This window comes from Mus pahari, chromosome 6, assembly GCF_900095145.1.
Source record: "Mus pahari chromosome 6, PAHARI_EIJ_v1.1, whole genome shotgun sequence".
In the NCBI taxonomy this organism is placed as follows: Eukaryota; Metazoa; Chordata; class Mammalia; order Rodentia; family Muridae; genus Mus; species Mus pahari.
The window spans coordinates 56,954,574-56,972,231 of NC_034595.1; the positions used below are offsets into that span (position 1 = coordinate 56,954,574).

Consider the following 17,658-nt stretch of genomic DNA (forward strand, 5'->3'; position numbering starts at 1 on the left):
AGCAGTATGGAAATGTAAGCCGAATAAACCCTTTCCTCCCCAACTTACTTCTTGGTCATGATGTTTGTGCAGGAATAGAAACCCTGACTAAGACAATACCCTTGCAGTATGTGCATGTTGAGTTCATCCTTAGTTAGAGCCTGGGTGTGCTGAGCTCACACCCTTAGAGCCCAGGCATGCCAAGGGCATGTGGAACTTATACCGTTAGAACCCGGTAATGGCAAGCTTATGTCTGGACATGTCTAGCTTACATTTGTAGAGCGTGGGCATGCTAAGCTGAAGTACTTAGAGCCTGGAAGTGTTGAGGGTCCTGCTAAGAACCTCACTGTTGATAGCTGATCCCCATCAATATCTTGTCAAATTCCTCCTTCCCTCATCCTCAGCACCTGATTGGCTTGGCCTGATTTCAGCAAGAACCCTACCAACTTAGTCACCACTGCCCTTCTGCCCTACTGCTGGGCTCTCTGTTCTCAAATCTCTTTAATAAGTTCTATCCTCCGGTCTCTTTTCTCTTCTTCCATTATTTCCTGAATAAAATTTGTTTTTCACTGCTTTTGTTCTGGTCCACCATTCAGCCATGGTGTTAAAAGATAAGCTTAAGTTCTTTAATATCTTACTCCAATGTCTTTTTTTTTTTTTTTGAACTTTAAACAACATTTTATTACACCAAGGTTGTCACATAGTTGGATACTTCTCTGCTTTGTACACAATCGTTCCCACCCTCCACAGAAAAGCTGCTTCTGAATTCTCACATGGTGACACAGCACTACAGTCCTGATGCTAACAGAACAGTAGAGATGCCTCAGTGAATTAAGGTGAAATCAGGACACTGGCTTACGGTTCTTGCACCCAGTATCAGGAATGTACAAATGTCTTTATTCAGAAGTACAAAATAAATTATTTGTAGGCATGGGCAATGACAGCAGTAAGCCATTATATGTCATCAAAGGAAACCAGTAACTGATGGTTACAGTGATCAGCCAGCCTTCTCTTCAGTCATTTTCTCCAGGTGACTTCTCTGAAGTTATGGATGAGGAATGTGCCTTGAGCTTCCTGTCACAATTCATTGATAAGGGCAAAGCACTATTCTAGGAGTTAGAACCTTCCATCCCCCCTCCCATCCCACCCATTGCACCCATTCCAGGGTCCTTCTCTTCTTTAGGAATTTCTGTCACTACAGCTTCGGCCCTATTTAGCAAGGAGGCCATCCCAGCAGCATCCAGTAAGTCAGTTCTTACAACCTTTGGTGGATCAATGATTCCCTTTCCACCATGTTCACAAAATCTCCAAGCATGGCGTCATAACCAACTTCTGAGGAAATCTGCAGAATTTTCTCAACTATCAAAGTTCCTTCAGCACCTGCATTCTTAGCAATCGTCATCAGAGGAATTTCAAGTGCTCTTTTAATAATTCCTATACCTATTTTCTGATCTTTGTTAGCAGGCTTTGGTGAATCCAAGGCTGGGATGCACCGAAGCAGAGCACAACTCCATCCTAGAACAATGCCTTCTTCAACAGCTGCTCTTGTAACATTGAGAGCATCTGTAACTCTGTCTTTCTTCTCATTCACTTCAACATCATTTGTCCCTCCAACCTTCAGCACAGCTATTCCATCTGAAAGTTTAGCAAGTCGTTCGTTCAGCTTTTACTTTTCATAGTCACTAGTTGTGATGTCTAGCTGCTCAGCGATTTCTTGAATGCGTTTTTCAATGTGAGTTTTGTCACCTTTTCCTTTCAAAAGCATGGCATCATCTTTGGTGACAATGACCTCTCCAACTTTTCCTAAGTCATGAGTTTGAACTTCTTCAAGATGTAGATTCAACCCCTCTTCTTCAAACACCACACCACCAGTATCTTTAAGCTGGTTCTTATTATTGTCCCCAAACCCTGGAGCCTTGACTGCTACAACCTGAGGACCAACTTTTGGCCTGTTCAAAACCAGTGTGCTTAGAGTTTCTCCATCAACATCTTCTGCGATTATAACCAAGGGCTTCTGATGAGCATTAACAATTTCAAGAGCAGGCACAATGGACTGAACGCTACAAATTTTCTTTTCACTCAACAAGACATAGGCATCTTGGAATTCACACTTTTGACCTTTTGATGTGTTAATAAAATACAAGGAAATACATCCTTTATTAAGCTTCATGCCTTCAATAATTTCTAGCTCATCATTCAGGGTTTTTCCATCCTTCCCTGTGATGACCCTCTTCCCTCCAACCTTTTTCATTGCATCAGAAATTATGTTCCCAGTGTCTTTGTCTCCATGTGCAGAAATTGCAGCAACCTGAGCAATTTCTTCAGGGGTTGTCACAGGTTTAGCTTGTTTCTTAAGTTCATCAATTATAGCATCAACAGCCAACATCACACCTCTCTGATTTCCACTGGGTTAGCCCCTTTGCTGATCTTCTCAAATCCCTCGTTGGCAATAGAGCATGCCAGAACAGTGGCAGTAGCAGTGCCATCCCCAGTCTCTTCGTTTGTGTTGCTGGCAACATCCTGAACAGGTTTAGCTCTGATATTTTTGTATTTATCCTTTAAATCAATTGACTTTGAGACAGTGACCCCATCTTTTGTTACTTTGGGACTTCCCCAACTCAGTTCAATAATCGCTGCTCTTCCCTTTGGCCCCATTGTAACAGCTACAGCATCGGCTAAAAGGTCTACACCTTGAAGCATTAAGGCTCCAGCATCCACATCAAATTTTACATCTTTGGCATAGACCTGAGTGAGATGAGGAGCCAGTGCCCGGAACACTGGTCTCATGTGGAGAAGGATTGTGGGTAGTCAAAGCGTTTCTGTGGAGCGGTGGCAGGAGAGCACGAGGCGAGGCAGGCCATCTGCAGTGAGTAAGGGACCCAGCACTTACTGTTTTATTATACAAATCTTTCACTTGCTTGCTCAGAGTTATCTCTCAAAACACTGTTTGAAAGATCTGCTTCCCAAATTTATTTCTCAGTGTGTTTGTCATTTGTATATAGGAAAGCTACTAATTTTAATTATTGTGTGTTGACTTTGTATACATGGATCAGCCCTCATCAGAGAAGTATCTTCTTGGGGTACATGGGGATTAACACAGAGACATCTGGACCATGTGCAGAGAGCGAGAGACCTTACAATACTCAGTTCTGAATAGATGTCTTCATCAAGCCTTCTCTCCTCAAGGTTCAGAAATCTACAAGGAAGAGGAGACAGAAAGATTGCACCAGCCAGAGGTGAAGGGTGACTCCAAGGAATTGTCTTCTAGTCACAATAGGACTGAAGGACATAGGAGCTCACAGACACTATGGCAATGTGTACATAGCCTACACAGGTTCAAGTCAGAGGAGTCCCAGCACTGAGAGAGGGTGGTGGATACAGGGTCCCATCCTAACCTATTTGCAATTGATACCAGCTGGCCAAGGGAAAATTCGTTTTTGTCAATGATGTGTCAACAGTATATTAACCATGCTCCAGGGCAGGCTCTGTAGGCACGAGTAGTTGGCCACACAAAACCAACTCCATGGTTTTGCCTTGGGCTTTTTTGTTTGTTTGTTTTGGGCTTTTTGTTTTGCTTTGGCATTTTTTTTTTGACTTATTGGAGGTTTTGTTTATTCGTTTTGATTTTTGTTTTTGTGGTTGTGTGTGTTTAAGAGAGAGAAGAAAAAGCTGGGTGGCTAAGGGGTAGGGAGGATCTAAGAGGAGTTGAGGGAGGAGAAAAACATGATACAAATATGTTGTATGGAAACATTTTAGAGTAAGTTTAAGTGCCTTGAAACTTTTAAAGACTTGATTGGAGATTCAGTGGCTCATGAGTTGTTCACTGACCCAGACATGTGACCTCGTAAGGCTCTCCTAGGCTGACCTTTTTACTATTTCTGTAGAGCTGGACTTTGGTCTGCTTATATGGGAACCCAGGACACTAAGAGTGTCTCAGCCTGGTGAATGCCCAGCTAAGTGTTTTTGCAGGTGTGTAAGACAAAGCCTAAAGAGGACACAGGGTTGACACCTAAGGACTGCCATTCTTCCTAAGGGTCAAAGCTTCTAGCTAGGCATGGGGGTGCAACCTGAAATTTAGCACTTGGGAAGCTGAGGCAGTAGGATTCTTGGGAGTTCAAAGCTTGCCTTGGTTCATAGTAAGATCTTGCCGAAGGATATGGGGAAGAGGAAAAGGAGGAGGAGAGGGGGAAGAGGAGGGAGGGAGGTAGTGATGGAGGCACAGGGGGAGGGAGGAAAATAACCTCTGACAGGGAGTGTAAAGACACAGTGGAATGGCCATCTACGACATAATGGGGAAAGAAAACAACTAGTTGTCTGGGTGGCATCTAGCTGGGAGGAAGCTGTAGTAGAGAGTGACAGGTAAGGCCTATCGGAGGCCAAGACCACATCCTGGACTATGCTGCACACAAGAGAGCACATGTCAGCACTCAGTAGTCTTCCGTGTGTGTTACAAGTGAGAAGCAGGATGGACATAGACTGTAAGGAAACCAGGGGGAGGGTTTCCTCTCATAAACTTCACCGGAAAGTTCATGGTTTGGCTTTAGAAAAAAAAAATCATGATCAGGTTGCATCCTGCTTCGTACAGTGATCTTGACTTCAATATAAAAAAATAATATTATTTTTCACAAGCTCTCTAGTAGAATCAGTTCCCAGCAGCTGGCCATATGTCCTTGACCACAAGTCTCCACAGCCAGAGCAATAGGCCAGCCCAGCCTAGAAAGCAGAACGCACCGGTGATCAGAAGAGAACGTAAAAGCTACAAAGACTTTGATCCTGGCTTTGCCCTGCTTAGTCCCGGACACCTTCCTCCAAAAAACAAAAAGACAACAGGATTCTCTTTTCTTCCATGGGACATAGATTCACAGTGGTGACTGTGGGTGACACTGGACACACAGATACTGTGAGATAGTAATTCTATTCTTTGGCCCATACACAGCCTACCAGAAGTCTACACTAAGGAAAGGGCTGAGCAGTTCACTTCCTTTGTCCTCTCATTCCTACAAGGGTAGAACAGTTTTGTGTAAGCTTTAAAACAAAGTGTGGTGATGTGCTTAGACCCGGAAGAATTAAAGCTCCAACCAAATTGTTCTCTACACCTTTCTTCTCTCAACCACATTAACCCTTGGCATCTGGAACCCAAGTGGACAAGGAGTCGCCATGGCTCCTAGTTCAAAATAATGTCTACCTTTCCCAGTAGGGACATTCCTGCCTGGGCACTTCAGAGAGTTACATAGACACACAGAGGTACAAGTCAGCCAGAAACATACTAAGAAGAAAGCATAATGTACAGTCACAAAGGCAAGGTCCAACTCCTACCTCTTTGTTCCAGTATCCATGAGCTCCAATTCAGAAGTCACATGAAAAACATCCAAAACCTGCAACTGGTCACCTCCTCCCACCTGTTTCTCCATCTGAATCTTCAGAGTGGCATTCAATTGTCCTTTAAGGTCAGCTACGGAGCAGAGATCATGGCATAGTCAGGAACTCTCAAGGCAGCCATCCCACTGCCTTTGTATTGCCAGGGCCTTAGTTCTGTCCAGTGAAGCCGATAACTGAGTGTTAGCAGAAAGGCTAACCTCAAAGTCCATAAAGCCTGTGGTATCCAGTGTATTGTGTAAACCTCTTTTGTTTATCTCAGGTCATCTCATCCTATCTTCAACTCCACTGTTACTGAGACAATGATTCTCTAAGGCTTAGCCTTCTGTGTTACCTTAGCTGTACTACACACCTTTGACTTTCTGAGCTGGGACTTCTCCGATCCTGTGATATGACCCTTGGGGACCATAGAGTAAAGATAAAGCAAGTCTAGAAACCAGAGGGATGGTATTCCCTGAGCTGATACACAGGCAAAAGACAAGGGCGTCCCTTTCCGTCACTTGGGTGAGCAGTTCTAGAGCTTTCCGACTGTCTCTGTGTTCATCCACTTTCTGTTGCTATAACAGAAGACCTAAGGCTGAGTATTTTATAAAGATGTCTTTTAGTTCACAATTTTGACACCTGGAAGACCCAGACAGCCTGGTTCCAACCCTGTGGCTTCATCACAGTATGGCAGACAAATTAAAATAAAACTAGCTACATTCAGGAAGGTACCAAGCATTGAGGGATGTAGCTTCACCTTATAATAACCTATTCTCAAGAACTTAGTTCATGAGACCAGCATTAGTCCTTCTGTGGACAGCATCCTAAACAACTAAACCACCTCCCAGCCCACCACCTCCCAACATCACCACACCGTAATATTTCTGGCATAGAACACATGGGGGAAATATTGTAATGGTCCCAACAGGATAAAAGCCAACCCTTTCCCCCAGGGTAGTGACCAGCTCAGTACAGAAGAGTTACACTGGCTTGCCTTTCCTGTGCTTCCCTCTTCCCAGATCTCTAGTATTTTCTCAGAACTTGCAGCCCCAAATCAATAAGCTCTTGTTGGTGTCCCACTGTAGCGCAGAATCTAATCTAAGACAGTAGATCTAAGAATAGGTTCAGGAAACTGCTCCTCTGCATGAACTCTGGAACCACCACAGCCACAGGACAGATGGGAAGATGGAAGCCGCTGTTGGTAACAGAGTAAAATGATCTGTGCTGTGCTTGGGAAGTTTTTCTGTCTCTCTCTCATACACTGAAGGCCAGCTTATGTCTCATTTTTAGAGAGCCATCCTGGCTGCACAAAAGGCCTTAAAATGTTTAGAAAATTTGAACTGGGAGCTGGCTAACTGAGCTGGCATTTTTCTCTGTCAGAGTCTCTAAAACCTTTAATCACAGCTATTCAAATCTCCAGGCCTTGTAAGCACCATCACACTCATGTCAACCAGACTTCCCACATCATTTTAGGATGGGCAGTGCTGATGCCCAGCCAGGATTAGATAGGAATGTGCGGATGGTGTCTGTGAAGGACTGGGTGAGAAACATCCCTCATAAGTTCACATATTTGAATTCTTGTGCCCCAGTCAGTGGTACTGTTTGGAAAGATTATAGAACCCTTAGGAGGTGGAGCCTTCCTGGAAGAAGTATGTCATTGCAGACAGGCTTTGAAGTTCTATACTCTGGCTCTACTTCCTGTTCACTCTGCTTCCTGTGTGTGGATAAAATGTAATCTCTCTGCTTCCTGACAGAGACCTATCTAGCCTTGTGCTCCCCTGCCGTCCCCTTCCCACACTGATGGACTCTAGCCTTCTATAACTTGAAGCCAAAATAAATCCATTGTCCCAGGTTGTTTTCGTCATGATGTTTTATCACAGCAACAGGAAAGCGGCTAACGGAGTGCCTGTACAATCTGCCACTTGGCCCCTTGGCTTATGTAAATGCACTAGTTCAAAGAAGTTGGATGAAGACCCACCTGAGCTGTGTTTTACAACGCAAGGTCTTTCATCTGGGCCTTTTATAAAGCTGACTATCCCCAGGTCCCTTGCATGTATGTGGCAATGCTATGCCAACTGTGGCATCAACCAACTTGGAATTTCTGAAAAACTCGCTGTGATAAGCTGTTTGCATTGCTCCTAAATTCACACACTGAAGTTCTAAGCAACCCAAGGTGATGACATTAAAAGGTCGGGGCCCGAGGAGCTAACAAAGATAGGGTAGAGGTGTCCCAACAGGGTTGGTGTCTTTGTGAAAGACCCTGCAGCTCTCAAGATTTCTTTCTACTGTGGGAACAGGCAATGAAAAGGTCACGGTCATCAGTCTGGAAGAGACCCTCACATCCAATCATGCTAACATCTTGCTCCCTGATCTACAGCCTCTTAATCCATGAAAATTCAATGTTCGCTATATAATAATGCACAGTCTACAGTAATTGGATAAAACACCCCATCAAAGACAGACACTAACACCATGTCGCTCTGTTAGTGGGCAGACACACAGGCAAGATGACTTGGCCATCTTTAGAGATGTTTGACATGTTCCAGTTCAGGGCTCTGCAAACTAAGAACTGCCCAAAGTCCTTTTGGATAATAAAATTTTGTTGGAACACGGCCACATTCGCTGGTTTACATTTATCCATGGCTGCCTTTTCTCTCCAGAGCTGAGTAACGGCAAAAGAGACCTTGGACTTAATGCTAAGATTATCCCCTATATGGCCTTTAACAGGAAAAGTTGGCCAGCTCTGCTTTTAAATCAGCAAAACTGGAGATCAGTCTCACAGTGTGTGAAGCTTGCCCCTAGCACCAAACCATCTTGACAAATTTTCTAAGAAATCTGGCATTTCCAGGTCTCACTTATATAATGTCTTCAATCTAGTGGATAAGTGTGCCACCCAGTAAGATGGAGAGGCCACCAACATACCATAGAATAGTTTATAGCATGCGTTGAAGGCTTTACAAACGCTTGATCAGGTCAGTAGATGTTACTGCTTTCCCTCTACCTCTCACATGTGTTACAGCAATGAAGAGCACAGACATGTGCCATTGTCTGCCCCATCCCTCCATGTCCAGAGCTTGAAATGTGGTACTGGCTCCTGTAAATGGTTTTCCAAGACCCTTTCCCCTCAACAGGTACCATCATGGCTGAGGACGCTGTGGGAAAAAAACAGAGGCCATGGCAAGGCCATCTGGTGCCTTTTTGTCCTTCTCTTAAGGGAAATTGAGACCTCCATGAATCTCCTGGTCCATAAAGGTCTCCCTCACTCCTTACCATATATGATGAACTATATAGGGTCCTCACTTCAGGGCTAGTATCAGTAGAATCCCAAAAGATTGAAGGTATTCACAGAGGTGCATAGTTATATCAAGCCAGCAGGGCCATTGGCACAGTTCCAGGCTGACACTCTAGGGGTCAGAGATATGGACTGAATCAACATCAACACTGAATACTTTGTTCCTCCTTAGAATGGGGAGCAAAATACCAATGGAGAGAGTTACAGAGACAAAGTTTAGAGCTAAGAAGGAAGGAAGGACCATCCAGAGACTGCCCCACCTGGGGATCCTTCCCATAAACAGCCATTAAACCCAGACATTATTGCACATGCCAGCAAGATTTTGCTGAAGGGACTGTGATATAGCTGTCTCTTGTGAGGCTATGCCAGTGCCTGACAAATAAATAAGTGGATGCTCACAGCCATCTATTTGATGGAACAAAGGGCCCCCAATGGAGGAGCTAGAGAATGTACCCAAGGAGCTAAAGAGGTCTGCAAACCTATAGGAGGAACAACAATATGAACTAACCAGTACCTCACCCCCCCCCCCGAGCTGTGTCTCTAGCTGCATATGAAGCAGAAGATGGCCTAGTCAGTCATCAATGGTCTTGCAAAGATTATATGCCCCAGTACAGGGGAATACCAGGGCCAGTAAGTGGGAGTGGGTAGGTTGGGGAGCAGGGCACGGGGGGGGGGGGTGGGGGGAGGGTATAGGGGACTTTTGGGATAGCATTTGAAATGTAAATGAAGAAAATATCTAAGAAAAAAAGACTGGAAAGATGTGATGGAAGTATGGGGTGCAAGCAGCCATCACCCCAACCTTTCAAATTACAGTCAAGCAGGAAAGACAAAAGTGATGAGTGGATATGTTGTAACATCCGAGCATGTTATGACACATTCAGATATGAATGAGAACATATAATTGGGGATCCAGCCTCGTTCCGTTCAGGGATGTATATGTAAAATAAGGAGGACATACAGCCAAAAATATTTCAAAATGCAAAAGGCATGACATTACACTCTTAATTTTAGCTTAAAATTTTTAAAATTATGTGTAAGTGGAGCCTCCCTCTGCTGAAATCAGGATAAAACACTTATGTTCTCAAACTTGCCAGGGTCTGATGCAACTGTTTATAGGCAACATGTGCAGAGCCACACACTAGAAACCATCTGGACGGATATACAGTTGTGGTTATCTGTCCAGGGTGGCTCTGCTGGTTAGCAATGGACACAAACCTGACACGCCTACGAAGAGGGCATCACAGCTGAGAAGTTGTCTTCATTAGCTTGGCCTATGGGCATGTCTATGGAGCAGTTTCTTAATTGCTAACTGATGGAGGCGTGCCTAGGCCACTGTGGGCAGTGCCAGGCCTGTGCAGATGGCCCTGGGTTGTGTAAGAAAGCAGCTGAGCAAGCAGAGGGAGCAACCCAGTAAACAATATTCCTCCGTGGTCTCTGCTTCAGTTTCTGCTTGGGTTCCTATCCTCACTTCCCTCAGTGGTGGGCTGTGACCTGGAAGGGTAAGCCAAAGACACTCTTTCCTCCCCAGCTTGCTTTTAGCAGTGTTTTAGCAATGAAGAACCAAACTAAAAAATTGAGTTACAAGTAGATTTTCCCCTTATACTCCTTTATAATAATATTTTCCAAATACATCAAAAAAGCAGGTATCATTTAAATACCACTTTTGTCATCTCAACAGCTCCTCCAGCTCAGCCCCTTGACAAGAAAAAGGCCTTAAACCAGTGCTTCTCAACCTTCCTAATGCTGGGCCCTTTAATACAGTTCCTCGTGTTGTGGTGACCTCAACCATAAATTTATTTTCATTGCTACTTCATAACTGTAATTTTGCTACTGTTATGGATTATAATGTAAATATCTAATATGCAGGATATCTGATATGTCACCTCTGCGAAGGGGTCATTTGACCCCCAGAGTCACAACTGACCGGTTGAGAACCTCTGCCTTTCGCAGAAATCAGATACCACCCCTACACCTTCGGGCATCCTGGCTCCTGATTCCCCAGCTAGCCCTCCTATGGGTCTTGAGCCGACTGCAGCTCGCTTCCTCCCATATGTAGAGAGTGTGGTCATCCTGTCAAACTCCCATGAAGAGACTTACCCGACTCTCAACAACAGTACCAGAACACTAGGAAAGGTTGAGACACTGCAACGGTATGTTGAAGGATGTGCTGGCTTGAATAAGAACAGCCTGCATTAGCTCACATATTTGAATGCTTGGTTATTGGTGCTCCCTGACAGAGACTAGCCTTGTCGGAGAAAATGGGTCACTGGGGGATGGGTTTTGCAATTTCAAAAGCTCAAGCCAAACCCAGTCTCTCTCTCTCTCTCTCTCTCTCTCTCTCTCTCTCTCTCTCTCTCTCTCTCTCTCTCTCTCTCTCTCTCTCTCTCTCTCTCTCTCTCTCTCTCTCTCTCTCTCTCTCTCTCTCTCTGCCTGATGCCTATGGATCTGGATGTAGAACAACTAGCTCCCTCTCCAGCACCATGTCTGCCTGCACACTGCCATGCTTCCTGTCATGACTATAATGGATTAAACCTCTGAACCCATAAGCCATTCCCAATTAAATGTTTTCCGTTATAAGAACTGTGTGGTCATGGTTCGTCTTCACCTAATGTTAGAACTCCTAACGAAGACAACGGAGTCAGCTGTCTAGGAAGCATGTCTAGGCCCATGCTTGGCCTTCTCGTGAGCCAGTGAACACTTCTGCTCTTGGCTTCATGATTACCCCATGGACCTCAGCAGTGTCAAGATACCCACTGGGCAGATAGGATGCTCAAGCAATGATTGAAACCTAGGAATCAATAAAGAAATAGCCATGTCTCAAAAAATAAAGCTGGCATTGATTTTTTTAAAATAAAAGTAGGTGGTTTGAGCCACTTGTTTTCCAAGGACATAGAAGGCTAGACACTGACAAATTTGCCCTTTGACCTCTAGAGTCTCAGAATCTAGCTGTACAAAGCTCTCTGTATACCTGCCGTGGTTACCGACTTCCAGGTGCTATAGCGCTGAAGCCATCTCCTAGACCAAGGACATCATGTCTAGGTGCTCAGCGTCCTGTCTCTATGCACATCCAGCACAGGTGGCTTCCTGGGCAATGCAAATCCTGAGATGAATGCAAGCAGGTGTCCCTGTAGAGTTCAGTTGCGAAAGCCTCTATACCCATCCATCCTTACTTAGCCCCGTGCACACTGAGTTTCTCAAAGCCCTCGCTAATTCCAGCCAGAGCAAATGTGTGGACCAACAGCCTGACTACCTTTCCACTGAAGATCATCAAAACATCTTGGATATTTTTCCCAATACTTTGGGTTTGTCAAAACTCTCAGTCATGCTTGGCTGATTAATTCTAAAAGCACATGGCTTAAAAAGAAGCAGAGGGAGAGAGTAAATGGGATCCTTATGGTTTTGATTCGTTCACACCTAATTCTGCCATATGTGGGTTGGGGAGGCGTGGGGGAGGGGTACCAGATGCCCTGCATTTGACCATGATAATGGAGGATGCCATGAATGCAAGAGACTGTCCAGGAACTGAGTTGTAACACTGGAAACAGCTCCCCCTTCCATCTTTATTAACTGCTGTATCTGTGTCAGGCCTGTGCTGGGCACTGCAGATAACCAGATGGCTGGGCTAATGCCCATCCTTTAAGCATTCCAAAGCCAGTATCAAAATCTCTAAACCTGAGTGTCATGCTGAGACAGCAACTGTGAAGGGGTGAAGGGGGACATCAGAGAGAAAGGAGTCAGCTTGGCCTGCAGGGGATGGAGAGGCTTTGGAGCCAGTGACAGTGCCAGGGCCACCATGTGCTGAGTGTTGGCTCCTAGGTGACTTAAACAACAGCAATACATTCTGTCATAGTTCACAGAGCCAGAGATGAAGTGTCACCAGGAGTCCTTTCTGGAACAAACTGTTCCATGCCTCTAGCTTTCGGCGGTGCCTGGTTGTCTTAGTCGGGGTTTCTATTCCTGCACAAACATCATGACCAAGAAGCAGTTGGGGAGGAAAGGGTTTATTCAGCTTACACTTCCATACTACTGTTCATCACCAAGGAAGCCAGGACTGGAACTCAAGCAGGTCAAGAAGCAGGAGCTGATGCAGAGGCCATGGAGAGATGTTCTTTACTGGGTTGCTTCCCCTGGCTTGCTCAGCCTGCTCTCTTATAGAATCCAAAACTACCAGCCCAGAGATGGTCCCACCCACAAGGGGCCTCTCCCCCTTGATCACTAATTGAGGAAATGCCCCACAGCTGGATCTCATGGGGGCATTTCCCCAACTGAAGCTCCTTTCTCTGTGATGACTCCAGCTGTGTCAAGTTGACACAAAGCTAGCCAGTACACTGGTCATCTCGGGTAGCCCTAGGCTTGCATCTGTATCACCCAGCTCCTGTCCTTTCATCTCCTGGTCACCTTCTGGCCACTGTGGGTCTCCTTCTCTGAAAACACCAGTCTTTGATCTGGAACATGTTCTAATTCCAGCATGACTTCATCTCAATTTCCTCTTTTCTCACTTGTTATACCCACGCATGTCAGGCTTAGATGCCTCAATACAACAATACCAAGCTTTGGCTCCTTCCATACATCATACAACTTATTTCTCATAACAACCCTTTGAGGCAGGTGCTGCTGTGAGCTCTGTTCTACAAATAAGGAAACAAAGCCGAAGAAACGAACACCCTACCAAAGGCCGGCTGCACAACTAACAAGAAAGCATGGTTTGAACACCAGCAGATGAGCTTGAAGGGCCTCAGTTGTGTTCAGGACAATTTGGCTTCTTACAAAGCTAAGTCCAGTCCTACCATGATGTATCAATTATGCACCTGTGTATGTACCCAAACCAGCTAAAAACCATGCTCACACCAAACCTGCTCCTGAAATCTTAGAGCAGCTACTCTTAAATACTTGGGAGCAAACAAGACAACCTTCAGTGGGTGAATGCATAAACTGTGGGACACCCATACAATGACATATTACTCAGGGATGAAAAGAAACGAGCAACTGGGCCTGAAAACTATGAAGGGACCTTAAATATATGGCTGATAAGTATGAGAAATCAGTGTGAACTCAGAACTTCCCAACATTGGGTGATATATATATATATATATATATATATATATATATATATATAGTAATATATAGTAATGTATCACGTTGACACTGACCTACATCAATTTTCTATCAAGTGATAGAAAATGCCCACAAAGGACTATGTTGCCTTCCAAAACAGAGAGACATGTGTTCCAGGTTTGATTAAGGTTTCAGGAAGTATTAGATGATATTTTTTAAAATTGTTTCTCAGCTCCCAGGCAGTCACACTAATGTAAGTATGACATAATTTGGGCCCTTTGGGGTTCACATGATTAGAAAGGCACAAGGAAGAAGGGTGGATGATGTAGGTTTCTACCTGACTTCAAAACTCAGTCAGAAACAGGCAGGATAATTAATATGAACAAGGCTGGGTCAGTGCCCCAAATAACCCCTCCCCATCAGCATAGTCCAGGAGCAGCTTTGGTAAAGTGAGGGGAAGAAGGGCCCCCACCTAGGTCAGGTGCCTGACCAGGGCTGGCATTGTTCATGGCAGGTGCAGCCCTCCCTCCAGGCCTTCGGGCTCTGCTCATGATGACCCCGGGTACTCTCAGAGACAGGACCATGAGCGATTGCAGACCAAGACCACCTTCCCATCTTAGTCCAAGTCTCCTACCCTCTAGACTATCTCTCTCTCTCTCTCTCTCTCTCTCTCTCTCTCTCTCTCTCTCACACACACACACACACACACACACACACACACACACTGACCACTTACAGAATATGTAATCACATCACACTCAGCAGAACCAGAAGCAACAAGTGCTAAGGGAAGAAATTGCTGCTGCAGCTCTTGGCTCCTCTCCTCCCTTGAGAACCCACTAGATCCTTCTTGTCATAGGCCCTGTTCCCAGTCTCCAGTCCAATGGGCTCTTTATAGCCTGTCCCCGACAGCATCCTGCCATTCCCCCCATTCTATAGCTCCCTGGGCTCTCTACAGGCTCAGAGTCCCTCTGTTCCATCAATCACACCAACCATAAAAAAGAAGTGCCAAGTGCAGACTCAGCCCCCAGTGGACAGGTTACCTGCTCTGCCAGGGTCTGGTGACAGCAGACATAGGGTTGTTGTCTATAGGTGCGAGGATGTTGGTTTCCCTGGCCTTTTCTATTTCTAACCACATGCCCCAAGAGTGCCCTGTGTTTGGCCCCCAGTACCATTCGCCAGCCACCCTTGCCTTCCTCTGGGTTATTGCTCTTGCTGTTACTTGTGCTAAGAATGTGAGGGAGCAGTTAAATATTATTTCATTTCTGGGATGTGATCATCCTCAAATCAAATGAGACCCATTCAAAAAACCCTGCTGCACCTTCTCAAGCTCTGACGCTCTCCGGCCTGGGTTTTATGTCCCAGCATCTTGCCTTAACCTGGAAACTCGGGAATGATCTTTGAGCCCACCTGTATGCTGTCCACTATGGAACTGATGATTTTCCATTTCGCCCATTTTAAGCTACTATCAGCCCTGTGGCCCATGGCTTCCTTTCCAATGGAGCTAATAACACATTGGTCATTCACTGGTCAGCAATCAGAGGACCCTGGGCTAGGCTTAAACACAAAGTTGAACTCCCAGATCTTCACTGAAAAAGCTTCCATTTAAGTGGAGATCACAGACATGAGAATAATAGTAAATAATGCAGAGTGGTCCAGGATGAAATAAAAAGAACTCCCCCTGCAAGGAAGAGGAGATGACAGGTGTAAGTAGGGGGACCTAAGAAGAGGCATAGAGCCAGGCTCAATGTGTTCAAGATAGAGCCAGGCTCAACGTGTTCAAGAAAGGCTCCCTCACTGAGACAGTGGCTGAGCTTCAATTCCAAGATCTTACAGAAACATAGAGCCTTACACCAGTTTACAACTAGAGTTATGGGTCCCTGGGGCAACATCAGAAAGTATGATAATCTCTATTAGTTTCCTCCCCCAACTTATAGGTTCTATAGGTGCAGAAGGCCTTTGCCAGAATTTTCTTCAGCAGCTGCCTAAGAAGATGTCCTCTAAGATGGGTATAACTGGAGCCCCACACTCAAAGCCTCTATTCTTGAACATGTTCCTCTGTTTTCGCTACTTCAAAAGGCTAGGCCAGTGTGTAGCTCAGTGACTGAGAGTGTGCCTGGCAGGCTTGAGGATCCAAGTGCCATTCCCAACATGGCAAAAGCGTCTAGCCACAGAGTCATAGGCAGCCCCTACTCCACACTTGAGAATGAGCCACGGGAGGAGGACTGCCCACTAAGGTTCAATTCACTGCTAGGTGTGTGGCTTGGGGAAAAAAAAGTGTTAACCTAGCCTCTGGGTCCTGGTACTTAAGGGTAGGAAGGTAGCAAGGCTTTGTTGTATGTTGTTCTAATAATGATGAAAGTCACCTGCATGAGCCGCATCATTTGAGCCTCTTCAGCCACACTCTGGGGTCCCTCCTCATGGGCCACCTCCTCCCTTAGCTGGACAGTTTTACCCAGTTAGTCTGGAAAGTGTCACGGTTCAAAAGAGCGTCCCTGGACCCCTTAACCTCAGGTCCCTTGCTCACAGAGGTTGCCAGTATCTGCAAGTACTTGTTTCTTCCTCTCATTTTGTTTTGGCAATGAATGTCAGGGCTTCATTCTGTAATTTAGGTGGCCACACTTCTGCCTGCTCACTCCCAACTTCTCAACTGTTACTGCACTGAGATCTCGCTTCAGGACCCCCATGCCACATCTTCTGAAGACAGTGTAACTCAGGAAATTCTAAATGTTCCACCCTAGAACACCTACATGTACCATCACTTGTTCGTGAGTGGTAAAAATTAACCTAGAAGGCATCACTTCATTAACTGTTCTTCCTCTTAAACAATTTACTGAATATCTTATGTCCCAGTGACCCTTTGTTCTGAAGTTCTCGGTGCAGGCAATGTCTTTATTCTTCTTTGGGTTTTGTTTTGGGGTGTTTTTTTTTTTTTTTTTTTTTTTGGCACCTTCTCAGTGCCTTGAATTACCCTTTTATACTAGACTCGATGCCTTTGAACCAGAAGCCATTACATCTGTGCCAGCCCACAATAAGGCCAGCACCTTATCTATCTCATCCAATAGCTTCTCTTCAATTTAACCCATGTGGCTGGCACACAGCTGTGCTTAGCTACTCTCTCTGCAGCAAACACACGTTGCAAATAAACATAGGAGCGCTCTCGGGGAAGGTGTGCTGGAGAGGTGGGATGTTTTGCATCTATCATCATTCTCTGGCCATATGCTTCTTTCCCTCACAATAGAATGGAATGAATATTCCAAGTGGCCTGCAAACATAAATGTTGACCCAACGTCTTTCACAAAAGACTCAGTGAGTGACAGTGGCCATTCTCATCAAAAAAGCCAAGCAGATCTTGGGGCTCTGTTCTGAATTCTGTGATGTTTCCAAAGATGAGAGGGATCCACGTGTTCCTCACCCCATGTCACCTTGTACTTCTAAGAGATGTACAAAGGATAGTCTGGTCATGGCTCGGCCAGGCCCGCCTGGACAAGGTGGCTTCCCAGCATAGGCTGTGTACAGGTCTACAACCCCCGCTCTGAAGGGGGCAAGCAGAAGGGAGCACTGCCAGTGGGCTGGTGTGGATTCATCATTTTGAATCTCCATCCTCAACATATGTTTCCGATCTCATGTGAAACATGGGTTTCTGGTTTCCATTACCTTTGTTTCGTTTTAGAATATAATGTTTTTTTATAGCCTGGGGAAGTGCGGGAGAGAGCAAGCGAGGGAGTGTGTGAGCTTGTACGCTTTTTACTTTTCAGTCAGAAGAAAGAAGGCTAAGCAAGCCAAGAAACCAGGGATAGAAAGCTCTGGAACTGCTGCAGGCCAATTGTTGATTCCAAGCATTTACTGAGCATCTACAATGCACATGCAGCGGGATAAGGCCTGGCCCGGGGGCTGAAGGAAGAAAGGAAGGAACAAAGGAAGGAAGGAAGGAAGGAAGGAAGGAAGGAAGGAAGGAAGGAAGGAAGGAAGGA

At 45.4% G+C, this 17,658-nt stretch overlaps 1 protein-coding gene across 1 annotated transcript in view; it reads right to left on the reverse strand.

Annotated features, from left to right (window-relative positions):
• Window positions 1-1,088: 1,088 nt before the first annotated feature.
• Window positions 1,089-17,658, reverse strand: part of LOC110323826 (60 kDa heat shock protein, mitochondrial-like) — a 17,735-nt gene continuing 1,165 nt past the window's right edge. The window contains 6 exon segments of the mRNA XM_021201193.1: window positions 1,089-1,267; window positions 1,270-2,376; window positions 2,379-2,781; window positions 3,118-3,175; window positions 5,296-5,431; window positions 5,708-5,912. Coding sequence (XP_021056852.1) covers window positions 1,089-1,267; window positions 1,270-2,376; window positions 2,379-2,781; window positions 3,118-3,175; window positions 5,296-5,431; window positions 5,708-5,912 — 2,088 coding nt within the window.